The sequence below is a fragment of the Engystomops pustulosus genome, chromosome 1 (assembly GCF_040894005.1).
Source record: "Engystomops pustulosus chromosome 1, aEngPut4.maternal, whole genome shotgun sequence".
NCBI classification, from domain to species: domain Eukaryota; kingdom Metazoa; phylum Chordata; class Amphibia; order Anura; family Leptodactylidae; genus Engystomops; species Engystomops pustulosus.
In genome coordinates, this window is record NC_092411.1 from 270742252 (window position 1) to 270755154 (window position 12903).

Below are 12903 nucleotides of genomic sequence, written 5' to 3' on the forward strand. Positions count from 1 at the left end.
GCGGTGGAGTGTTCAAGAACTTACATAACCCGGGCAGAGTGTGTGACGGGTCAGGACTGACTCTACTGATAAGATACACGCAGCGAGGAGAGTAAAGATTGTGTACGCGGCCCATTCCTCAGATATGGCACCAGGCCCATCCTGATGCCCATACCGGCATAACAACACTGTCCACACATCAGATCAGATGTAGAAGTTAACATATAATAATAGAAATAACCGTTGACCTAGGCTTTAATCTGTACATAATTTCACGAGACAGTCTGGTTGGTATGGACAAACTTCCTAAAAACCTACTATAATTATATCAGGCTACAATTTGATCCTTACAAGTGCCCAGGTGAGAAACCTTTTAGAGACCGGGTGCCCAAACTTCAACCAAAACCTACTTATTTACCATTGAGTGCCAACTTGAAAATTTTAACTTATTGCTCTATGTTGTTCCACAACATTCAATTGTATCAGCCCCCTGAGGACACCAATACAGTTGAAAGCAGGAAGGCAAATTCAGACATCATTGTAGCTTCTCTCCAGGGTCTTTCTGTACAGGAAGAATAGTGGGGCCAGTAGTAGGACCTCCAAAAATATTCTGGCCCTGTTCACACCTTCTTACTGGAAGATTTAAGCCCTGTCTGGTGAACTTTGTCCTGAGGCGAGAGCCTGGGTGCCCACAGAAAGGTCCCCGAGTGCCACCTCTGGCACCCATACCATAGGTTCGCCATCACTGGCCTAGGGGATAACATGCCGATGGCTGGGTGTTCCTACAACGGACAATAAAATGGTGATTCCGTATGATTGATAGGTTATTCCTTCAGCCAGCCTCTCCCATTTATGGTCTTAGGGAATGTGTGCAGCCCGGACCCTTGGGGTGATGCCACACATGGCGTTTTTAGTCCTTTTTCAGTCATGCGTTTTCAGTCCATTTAAAAAGGCATGCGTTTTTAATTAAGATAATTGGGAAATCCGGACAAAAACAGATGAGTTTTCAAAAAAAAAAAAAAAAAACAAAAAAAAACAAAAAAACACTGACTGACTGAAAACGGTCTAAAAACGCCATGTGGGGCATCACCCTTAGGAGGGATCCACATGGGATTATAGTCATCTCTTGATTACCTCAGGTATGGTTTAGGCGGGAAAATGTTTCCCGCCTAAACTTGTTGCCACCCTGTTATAGTTCAGCCAATGTGGCAACAGGTTTTGATTGGGTACAGTCATTGGCCAATGGACAGCTGTCCCCTGGGGAAGATGAGCTCTATCCCCAGGTGACAGTGAGCCATTGGCCGGTATTTGTGGTCACATGGTTAGGCATTTTATATATGCATTTATTTATGCATTTCCAAGGGTCTCTGACCTTTATAATCGAGAACTCCTGATCATCTGGACCTGCACTGCCCTCCCTCCCCATATTTATGCTTTTTATTTCTCATTTTCGTCATGGCCTTGTTTATGTACCTGGGTAAAATAGCTTTTATTGGAGTGAATTCTTCAACCCCATTTGCTTGAGCCTATGGCAGAGCAGAATTTTATTAATATTGAGTGATAGTGAATCTTAGGCTTGGTTTTTGCAATACCGTATTCGATTTTGTTAGGTAATAAAGTTATTCTTCATATCTGACCAATGAGGTACACAAATGCAATAATAATAATAATAAAGTCTATTCTCAAAAAAAAAAAAAAGTGGTGAAAAACTTGATCTTAACATGGAATAAAATGTTGATTAGACCTGATTATAAAGTGGTAACGTCGCGATCTGCTAATCAAGGCGGGAAAAATGTGTGTAAATTATCAGTTTTATGCGACAAAACATCTGCTGCCATTGCCAAGTAAATTTATGCAAAAGCGTCTTCATTAGTAAGATGAAAAAAAACAGATGCACTCGCTAAAAATTGTAATATATCATAATGGTATTTAAAAAAAAAAATTAAATTAAATGAGAAGAGGAGATCTGATTGGGTTTGGGAGACGACGGCCAAGTTCACACCTGTGTTTGGCAGGTTCCATTCCCCCTTCCGTTATCAAATGGTGAAATAAAATAGGGAATCTGCTCTCATCCGTTCTCCTAAAATGGAAAGCCCTGACGCAGTTGTGAACAGTGTCTTACCTGTCGAATATTTTTGGGAAAAGGGGTAGCTGTTTGACAGTTTATAAAATAGCTCTTACGGGTATTTGCCATCTATGTAGACCTACATCAGAGACTACAAAAAGGACCAATGTCTATTGACCTATTCCGAGATCCTTTCCCCTCCAAGCTTCATTCAGAGCCTGAAGAAGGACACAGTTACCAAAAACGTCAGCTAAGAACATGATCTGTTCATATTCGAGTTTCTGTCAGTTCCATTAAGATACCAGTAAAAACAGAGCAGTTTCTTTGCCCATTTTTCTCAAACTTCTGTAAAACTTTGTGGATTCCAATGAGAACATGGACATTCTCATAATTCTACACACACTGAACTCTTCTACCAAATTGGTGTTCAAAGCTCAGTAGAATCATAACAAAGCCCCTGTTAAGGAGGAAGACCTAGGTCTGAACCATTCCCAAATATCAACGGCATACCAGTATATTCTCAATACCACATCAGGCAGGATTATGGGTGCTACAGTTTGTAGTCTGGTGGAGAAAAGATGGCGCCACATTTCACCTACGGGCTCCGATACAATACACAGGCAGGTGCCATTTAACCCTATTGGAAACCTACCGTGAGGAATCTACCATCTGATTCCTCCCACCTACAATTGCCCTAATCTTTGACTAATCTGAAAACCTAATCTAACTTGTGCGTTCCAGCGCGTTCCTCTTCTTTCAGACGTCCCACCGCTGGGTCGCATCCTCTTCTCTCCGACCTCTCTAGGGGCTATAGAGCTCCTGTCCTGGGCTACAGACAGGAACCCGGGACAGGACTCTGAGCTCCTTGGCACCCGGAGACGTCGGAAAGAAGAGGAGTAGCCTCACCAGACAGGCTATTCCACGCCCCAGTAGCCTCTCCAGGTAATTTTTAAAAACTTTTAAAAAGTAATGTGTAAAAGTTAGATTAGGTTTTAAGATTACGGTAGTCAAATAAAGATTAGGGCAGATGTAGGTAGGAGGAATCAGATCTACTTCTGGTACCACTGACCCCCAAAAAGTCGACCGATTATCAGCTCCTCTTCACAAAAGATATGTAGACAATCTGCAAGTTTGGGGAGTTTTAGTTCTTTTCGCCTAAACATAGCTGATACAAGTAGACAATAGATTACATCTGCCGGTATATCCAAACCTCAATAACAATTCAATGAGTTTTTATGTAATTCCACTTATTATTTGTAAAGGCAGTCCACAACTTAAGTACACCCAACTTACAGACGGACCTCTCAGTCCATGTACATATTACGGAGATCCAGCAATGCTGGTTAGGGAAGCTCATTTACATAAGTTTTAATGGAAAACATGAAATTTGCTTCTTCAAATTTAACTTTTTTTTTAATAAACCTGTATATATATTTTTTTGTCATAAGAACAAGAGGACGATTGTCTGATCAAGGACATCTAGTGTCGCCAGCGAGAAGGTCAACATCCCGAACTATATTACATTATTGGTTATTTTGGGAACAATTATCTATAAAACAATGATTATTACTTTTTAGGGAACGAAAGGAACTAAAAGTGATTGATCAAGATACATTACATTTTCGGAAAAATCTAATTTTTTTTTTTTGGGTAGTGTGTGTGTGTGTGGGGGGGGGGGGGTCGTTTACACAACTTCCTGCATTAACTCTTTAATTGCTTAGGCAACAGGGACCCAAGGCAGCATTTATTGGGTTAATCCGAGTGCAAGGAGAAGACTAGGAGACAATAGACAAGTATTCTACGCTGCATTGCTGTCTATGTGAACAGTGTTTGACAACCTGCCTGTCCTTACATGCAGAGGATTGCGCTGGAGGGTAAGGAGACCAGTGACAAGGTGTCTCGTTGGTTTTAATAACCCAACTTTCTCCGCTCCTCTACAGTAAACTACAACAAGGCAACCATGCACAGACATGTTACACAACCCGATCCAACTTGTCTGCTCCGTGAGGCGAGGACGAGGAGTACTCCATCACCCAGCACCCGGTGACAGCACCTCTTACATAACAGGTCTAGGTTGAAGTCACAATAATAGGTAATAATAGTTAAGAGAACAGATGCAGCAGAGCCGACTAAGTATCCAGGAGCGCAGAATAGAATGCAAAACCAATTCAGCTCTGCTACATCACCTCATTACATTCTATGCAAACTCATAAGAAAAAATGTAGAAGAAATTTGGTCTTACCTCCATCGGAGACTGTGGCGGCCTGCGGAGAAGAAGAGAGAGACATGAGTGTTTACAGAACCGCATTACAACTGCCAAAAATGTTAAATTCGATTTAAAAAAAAAAATAAACAGAATAAAAAAAATAAATAAAATCGTGAATCTGTCAATCCGGAATGTACAAGATATTGTGATACAGTTCTGGCTCGGCACATCCATCTGAATCACAGAATTTACTCCACCCTCCCACAAGAAACAAGCCAGCGACTAACTCCTCCTCGGATAATCAGGATTTCAGTCCTATCAGTCACACGCAGTTCATAGAAGAAGAAGAAAAAAAAAAAAAAAAAGATGCTGCTTTTGCATAAAAACACTAATCAGGACTGGGATAAAAATACTCCCGGATCATTTGCATAAGCAGATATTCTGCAGAGGGAAGGCTCGTACGCTAGAATACAAAGTGAACCCAACTTTACTGGAAGTAATGTAGATTATTACATATCTAGGGATCGGGTCACACACCGTCGTGTCCACACAAGGTACGGTACATGTGGGCTTTACAAATTTAATAGATTGACTCTTCTCCTCCATTCACAACCAAAGCTGCACTCAAACATTCTATTCCAAGAAATCAGGGCAATACACCACATCACGGGTCATGCTTTTTCATTATAGGTTCACACAATGTACTTATAAGAAAATGAAAATCCTTCAGGATAAACAAGGGACACTTTCTTATAGATCCAGGCACCGTGACTGTGGTAATCTTCTTATATTTGATATCCACCGCTTCCTTCCTTCTAAAATCAAGTTTTGTAATTGTGCTAATGAGTGGGTGTTACCAGAGCTCCTCTGTACTGCAACATCATCTCCCCCTCTACTCCCTCAGTACTATCCTTCCCTCTGATGTAATATTACTGCAGCAGAGGAACTTTCAACACAGTGGAAGGAGGAGTGGGTGGAGCGGTGAACCTGCACAGTGTAACAGCCAAGGAAGCTGCAACATGGAGGGGCACTGGAAACACCCCCTCATAATCAATTTTAATCGATTACCCCAATCACGGTGCTGGTAAATGGTCCTTTACATGGTAATACTGATAAACCTTGGGTATTGAGACCACTTGTATGGAAGATGTTCTGTGCACCCTCTGAAGATCAGACATACCATAAAGTATGATGGACAGATAATCACCATTAGTATCATTCAAACCGCCAAGACTAGGACTAGTCCTACATATTCCACAGTGGTCAATAAAAAAACTTCCCCATAAAACCTACATGCTTAATAATTCTCTCAATAATTTATATACAGATTACGCAGCAATAGATTGGGCTCACAATCTAATCAACCTAACAGTATGTATTGGGAGTGTGGGAGGAAACGGAGGACCCAGAGGGAACCCACGCAAACAGGGAGACAACATACAAACTCTTTGCAGATGTTGACCTGGGACTAGAACCTAGGTCCCCAGCGCTGCAAGGCAGAAGTGCCACCCACTAAGCCACTGTGCCGCCCCATGCTTGGCTGAGCATGCATGTACTCTCTCAATATGGAAACGGAACCAAGCCACGGCGAGACTACCTTTACATCCACTTTAACATCCATTGCATCTCACCTTTCATCTTACAACACAGGACGGTCAGGGGTCACCATACATATAGAGAGGGGCCCAAGCCCTATCTGAAAGGGGTTGGTAGGATGGGGCTTAGTGCATCCCCGTTCTCCAGATAGGTGCTGGTCCCAATCTCCTGTGGACATGTAAAATACCCAAGTAGGTGATGACTTATGTACATTAGTCGCCTGATCAATATCATCAGAAAAGTGATAATTACAGGACGGTATATAACAAATTACTCCATGGCGGTCACACAAATGGAACTAATTTATGCAAAAAAATAATTCACAATACAGGCAGTCCCCGGGTTACGTACAAGATAGGGACTGTAGGTTTGTTCTTAAGTTGAATTTGTATGTAAGTCGAAACTGTATATTTTATCATTGTAGTTCCCGACAATTTTTTTTTTTTGCCCCAGTGACAATTGGAGTTTCAAATTTTTTTGCTGTAATAGGACCAAGAATTATCAATAAAGCTTCATTACAGACAATTTTAAGCTGATTATTGCAATCTGGGACTATTTTAAAGCATCCAGAGAGCTTCACCAGAGGTCACAGTGGGCAGAGGGGTCCGTCTGTAACTATGGGTTGTCTGTAAGTCGGGTGTCCTTAAGTAGGGGACCGCCTGTAGTCTGGTATATGATATCAAGTGCTTGGGGCTTATGGGACTGTTATATGGACCCGCGGGACATTCCCAAAAGTCCAGGCATTTATCTGTACTTGGTTTATCTACTCCTGAATATTCCCAGCAGATATCACTCTGGGTAATTACACTACACGGAACACTCAGTAATAAGAAGATGATGAGGATTCATTATAATACAGTTATTCAACTCCCTTTCCTTGAAATCTATGTAAGTTTTATGGAGATACAGGTGAGATACTCCATTGTCGTATAACAAGAGTCCATCCAGACCGAATACCATCGATCCAATCTCTAGCTTCACATATTTGTAATAGGCCAGGCAACGCCAACATCTAAAATTCTGCCCCATTCTAAACAAAATGATAAAAAATTTATTATTCTATGAGGTTCTATAGGGTTGGTGTAGGATACATTGGCATAAATTGAATCAGGAACCTTTGACTTTTTGGTCTAACCTCCTAATCACCATCATAAAGATGCCTGGTGTCCTCAACACCGAGGTCCTCCAAGGTTTGGACTCCTTCACTCATGATGTAGGTCAAGGTTAGGTCATTGATGTTCTACTCCTAGGAGTAGTAAGGAGTACTACACTTGTACAAGACACTTGAGAAGGTTTATTCATTGAAGAGACTATTTACATTCCTTCAAAGCTGCTCCAAGTAAATCTGGATCGGAAGGTAAACATCTCAGAGAGGAGGACTGCTCCTAACATCACGAGGCGTTAAAGAGGGTATGCCCGAGAACCGGCCAGGAGAATGTAGGAACTGCTTTACAGAATCTGGGGCACTTTGAATTTTCTTTCTAGCCATCGTTATCCGTCCCAGTATCGGGCCATTATAATCCTCTCCACGGTCAGAGAGGAGGAGCTGGAGCAGAGGGTGGGGCATGCGTTAATTTATACACAGACACTGAGAAGATCATAATACAAGCCTCCTCCTCTGCTCTAATACCTCCTCTCTGTCAATGGAAAGGATTACATGGCCTCCTTCCTTCTAAAAATCAATTTATGGAATTATGCTAATGACCCTGACATGCTTTGTGGGGGGAGTTACTAGAGCTCACCTATGCTGTAGCTTCACAGCCTGTTAAGAGCTATTAATATTATGCAGGAGTGGGGTAGCTAGTGCGGGCAAGTGATGAGCAGGGAGAAAGTGAGCCAGTGTAACAGCATTTGAAGCTACAGCACAGTGGGTCTCTGGTAACAACCCTAGAGCCATTCTGGCTCATTACCATTATTTTAAAAGTTGATTTTAGAAGAAAGGTGGCCACGGATAACAAATAAAACAATATTACCACAGTCACGGTGCCTGGACCTATGTGTAAGTGTCCCTGGTTTATCATGATGGATTTGGTAGATTTCGTTCAAGAATAAGTTATAGGTCAGGTCATATTTAGTCCCCGAATTATGGACCATTTGATCATATTTCCACAGACTGAAGTATGGGAATAAGCAATATGGTCATCCTGTACTAAAAATATGACTATAGCATGGGACATTAGTCTTTAGGGGAGGGACTCCAAGATTCATGTCCTGGATTTCATGGACTAAACACGGCTGTCTGAGTCTGGCCTCATGCAGAATGTTTACTATCCCTTAAAGCTGGACTCCCCCTTTAAGTAGTGTGAGGAAGCTGGTGACTGCACATATCATTATTCCTGTTTGCTCATGTCTATATAGTCAGGGAGCCGGATTATTGTGCAAATATCTCAGAGGCGTGACTCATGACTTACAGTAGTGCACCCACAAAGAAGAAGCCACACAGAGCCCAGCAGTGACTCACACAAGTGTATGGAGAGCGGGCAGCCGGAGCACAAGCCTGGCATCTGTACCATCCTGCAGGAAGATGGTGGCTGATGTGAGACAAATGTGTAGCGGGTCACACCTAATGGCCAAGCCCAAAAGCCATAAGACACCATTATGGTCAGCAATAGAACTACGCAGCAGTTGTTGCCCACTCAGGGGGGCAAAATAACAGATTGGAATCCTAAATCCCACCCCTGGATAAGATGTGGTTCCTCTGCAGGTGATCCCATAGTGCATGCCACCCGCTGCCCTGGCACCCATTTATGTGCTATATACAAGTCAATGATCTGGGACTCTTCATTTAGCATTTTAGCTTCGGATTTCCAGAAAAAAGATAGTCACAGCTTTCCTTCAGAACAGCAACCAGTCCCAGATTTGCTATAAATTTCAGCATAAATCAGTGTTGAAACCCACAATCCTAACCACTATTCCATATAGAAATGTATGGAAGTCTGTAAGTGGGGTATAAAGAACAACAGCATGTAAACAAAGCTTAATTCTTCAGAAAGCTGAGTGACAACCCAGCTTTCCCTAATCACAGAACTTCATCCAATACACGTAAAGCTGTGATAGTCACCATAACGGTCGCCACCCAGCTCTCCCAGACCCAGATGAAATAGCCGAGAGTGCTCCTAACTTGACCCCATGACCTGTGCGATTTGTCTTCTAGTAAGAATCCTATAGACCAGGGGTCGGGAACCTATGGCTCGCGAGCCAGATATGGCTCTTTTGATGGCCGCATCTGGCTCGCAGCCGGGGCTCCTATCCAGGGGCTTAACTACAGCTGCAGCAACTGCTAATATGCCTGCCAAGACCAGGCTGTTGTGCCCCGGCTGTAGTTATGCCCCTGGATGTATTCGGCAGAGCAGCGCAGGGTCCGCGGGGTTAATTCGGGGGCGGCGCCTCCCTCTCCTTCCCTGCAGCAGTCTCCTCCGTGTGTGAGAGGGAGGGGAGGAGACTGTCTGCCTGCAGCCAATCCCAGCGCTGGATGTAGCAGCGCGGGAGATTCATACAGGAGACCAGAGAGCTGCACACTCCGGAGACATGAAGGAGAAGGAGTCAGCAGCCCGGAATCAGCCAGAGATAAGTGCTCCCTCCCCCCAGTGTCTCCTCACACTCTGCCTTAACCCCTTGGTGTCCTGTGTGCAGGAGCAGCTAAGAAGCTCCTAAGTGTCCCTTACAGACCCATCTGCATCATCCCCTCATATCTTCCCCCACCACTGCATTTCTACATTAATGTGAGGTTATGCAGCAGCTTAGACACGTTGGCGTCTGTATAGGGATGTTCTGCAACAGTTGGCTCGTGTATGGGGATGTTCTGCATTGGTTGGCGTCTGTATAGGGAAGTTCTGCTGCGGTTGGCGTCTGTATAGGGAAGTTCTGCTGCGGTTGGCGTCTGTATAGGGAAGTTCTGCTGCGGTTGGCGTCTGTATAGGGAAGTTCTGCTGCGGTTGGCGTCTGTATAGGGATGTTCTGCATTGGTTGGCATCTGTATAGGGATGTTCTGCAACAGTTGGCTCGTGTATGGGGATGTTCTGCATTGGTTGGCGTCTGTATAGGGAAGTTCTGCTGCGGTTGGCGTCTGTATAGGGAAGTTCTGCTGCGCTTGGCGTCTGTATAGGGAAGTTCTGCTGCGGTTGGCGTCTGTATAGGGAAGTTCTGCTGCGGTTGGCATCTGTATAGGGATGTTCTGCATTGGTTGGCATCTGTATAGGGATGTTCTGCAACAGTTGGCTCGTGTATGGGGATGTTCTGCATTGGTTGGCGTCTGTATAGGGAAGTTCTGCAGCGGTTGGCGTCTGTATAATGATGTTCTGCATTGGTTGGCGTCTGTATAGGGATGTTCTGCAACAGTTGGCTCGTGTATGGGGATGTTCTGCATTGGTTGGCGTCTGTATAGGGAAGTTCTGCAGCGGTTGGCGTCTGTATAATGATGTTCTGCATTGGTTGGCGTCTGTATAGGGATGTTCTGCATTGGTTGGCGTCTGTATAGGGATGTTCTGCATTGGTTGGCTAATGTATGGGGATGTTCTGTAGCGGTTGGCGTCTGTATAAGGATGTTCTGCATTGGTTGGCATCTGTATAATGATGTTCTGCATTGGTTGGCGTCTGTATAGGGATGTTCTGCATTGGTTGGCGTCTGTATAGGGATGTTCTGTAGCGGTTGGCGTCTGTATAGGGATGTTCTGTAGCGGTTGGCGTCTGTATAGGGATGTTCTGTAGCGGTTGGCGTCTGTATAAGGATGTTCTGCATTGGTTGGCATCTGTATAATGATGTTCTGCATTGGTTGGCGTCTGTATAGGGATGTTCTGTAGCGGTTGGCGTCTGTATAGGGATGTTCTGTAGCGGTTGGCGTCTGTATAAGGATGTTCTGCATTGGTTGGCATCTGTATAATGATGTTCTGCATTGGTTGGCGTCTGTATAGGGATGTTCTGCATTGGTTGGCTCGTGTATGGGGATGTTCTGCATTGGTTGGCGTCTGTATAGGGATGTTCTGCATTGGTTGGCGTCTGTATAGGGATGTTCTGCAGCGGTTGGCGTCTGTATAGGGAAGTTCTGCAGCGGTTGGCGTCTGTATGGGGATGTTCTGCAGCGGCTGTCGTCTGTATGGGGATGTTCTGCAGCGGCTGTCGTCTGTATAGGGATGTTCTGCTGCGGTTGGCGTCTGTATAGGGATGTTCTGCAGCGGCTGTCGTCTGTATAGGGATGTTCTGCAGCGGCTGTCGTCTGTATGGGGATGTTCTGCTGCGGTTGGCGTCTGTATAGGGATGTTCTGCTGCGGTTGGCGTCTGTATAGGGATGTTCTGCAGCGGCTGTCGTCTGTATAGGGATGTTCTGCAGCGGTTGGCGTCTGTATAGGGATGTTCTGCAGCGGTTGGCGTCTGTATAGGGATGTTCTGCTGCAGTTGGCGTCTGTATAGGGATGTTCTGCAGCGGTTGGCGTCTGTATAGGGATGTTCTGCTGCAGTTGGCGTCTGTATAGGGATGTTCTGCAGCGGCTGTCGTCTGTGTGGGGATGTTCTGCAGCGGTTGGCGTCTGTATAGGGATGTTCTGCAGCGGTTGGCGTCTGTATGGGGATGTTCTGCATTGGTTGGCGTCTGTATGGGGATGTTCTGCATTGGTTGGCGTCTGTATGGGGATGTTCTGCAGCGGTTGGCGTCTGTATGGGGATGTTCTGCAGCGGTTGGCTCATGTATAGGGACAAGCTCGAATGTAAATTATCTATTTTTTATTTTACAGGGAATTACAATTGTTTTGGTCCAGTGGGAGCTTAGTACGGGAGGGGGGGGGGGGACACTCCTTGCTGTACTAATGACTGCTGGAGCCATTGTCCCTTTAAGCATATTGTATGGCTCTCGCAGAATTATATTTTAAAATATGTGGCGCTTATGGCTCTCTCAGCCAAAAAGGTTCCTGACCCCTGCTATAGACAGTCCCATTATGGAAATGATAGGTTTTGCGCTGGTCGGCCATGATGAATGATGTACTCTGTATAATGACAGGGCTGAGAAGTTGCAGTATTCATCATTGGCCGGCTCTCATCACACGTAATTAGCCTCTTGTGGGTGTCACAGGCATGTGGAGCCATTTGTCACCTCAGGTGTGACCATTACACATGCTAACCCTATAATGGCGGGGCTGTATACTGGGGACTCTCACAGGGTCGTGGGCACATTTGCAGCCATTTGGCCTTTTCTAAGAAGGTGTTTGTTTTTTCGACAATGGGAAACCAAATGACCATTGCATCTCAATGTAATTACTTATACATGAGCGGATCCTGTGTTTTATGTGGGGCCGTGGACTGTGACAGGAAGCTCAATGCTATATACAGCTGTTTGGGGCAACCAAAAGCCCAACGGGAGGCAGATACATTGGCCAGGGCTAAATACAAAAAAAGTAGATAATAAAGGCCCCCATCACTATATACAGAGGCCTAAATAAGGGGGTAATATACCATATGGGGAACCTGCACAGCTGCCCAGAGGCCTGCATCAAAGGCCGAGGATTTTACTGTATATTGTCTACACACCATGGTTACTGGTACAAGCCGGATTACCATCTATAAAACATACCAATTATATCACAGATAATTACAGGGCTGCCATGAGTAGGGATAGGAGCCAACACACAGGCCCTGGGTCACCAATTTATGAAGGAAATTTCCATTAAACAGTTCGTTGACCATTACAGCCGTGGCCCGAAGCTGAGAAGTAGTTATATAATATGTGATCTTTAACTGGCCTATAGTTTTTTCTTTATTTGAAAAGGAATTTTGGGGGTGATTTATCAGAAGAATCTGAGGTAAAACTGTTCTAGTTGCCCATGGAAACCAATCAGATATCAGCTTTCATTTTATAAACAGCTGCGGGGAATCAAAAGCTGAGCTCTGATTGGTTGCCATGGGCAACTATAACAGTTTTACTGTTACTTCTGCTGAATATACCCCTTTGTGTGTATTTTACTACCGGATTTATGAGCCTTCTAAGTTGCCACTCATTACATTAGGTATTTTTGTTTTCTAAAAGTGAAAACCCCTTGGCAGTACCCATCTGATGTCACATTTCGACTC

The 12903-nt window shown here is 44.4% G+C and overlaps 1 protein-coding gene across 2 annotated transcripts in view; it reads right to left on the minus strand.

Annotated features, from left to right (window-relative positions):
- RGS12 (regulator of G protein signaling 12) overlaps positions 1-12903 on the minus strand; it is a 109145-nt gene that overhangs the window by 41047 nt on the left and 55195 nt on the right. For both annotated transcript variants that reach the window (XM_072126156.1, XM_072126157.1), the window contains exon 4: positions 4287-4308. In XM_072126156.1, coding sequence (XP_071982257.1) covers positions 4287-4308 — 22 coding nt within the window. The remainder of the gene's footprint in view (positions 1-4286; positions 4309-12903) is intronic.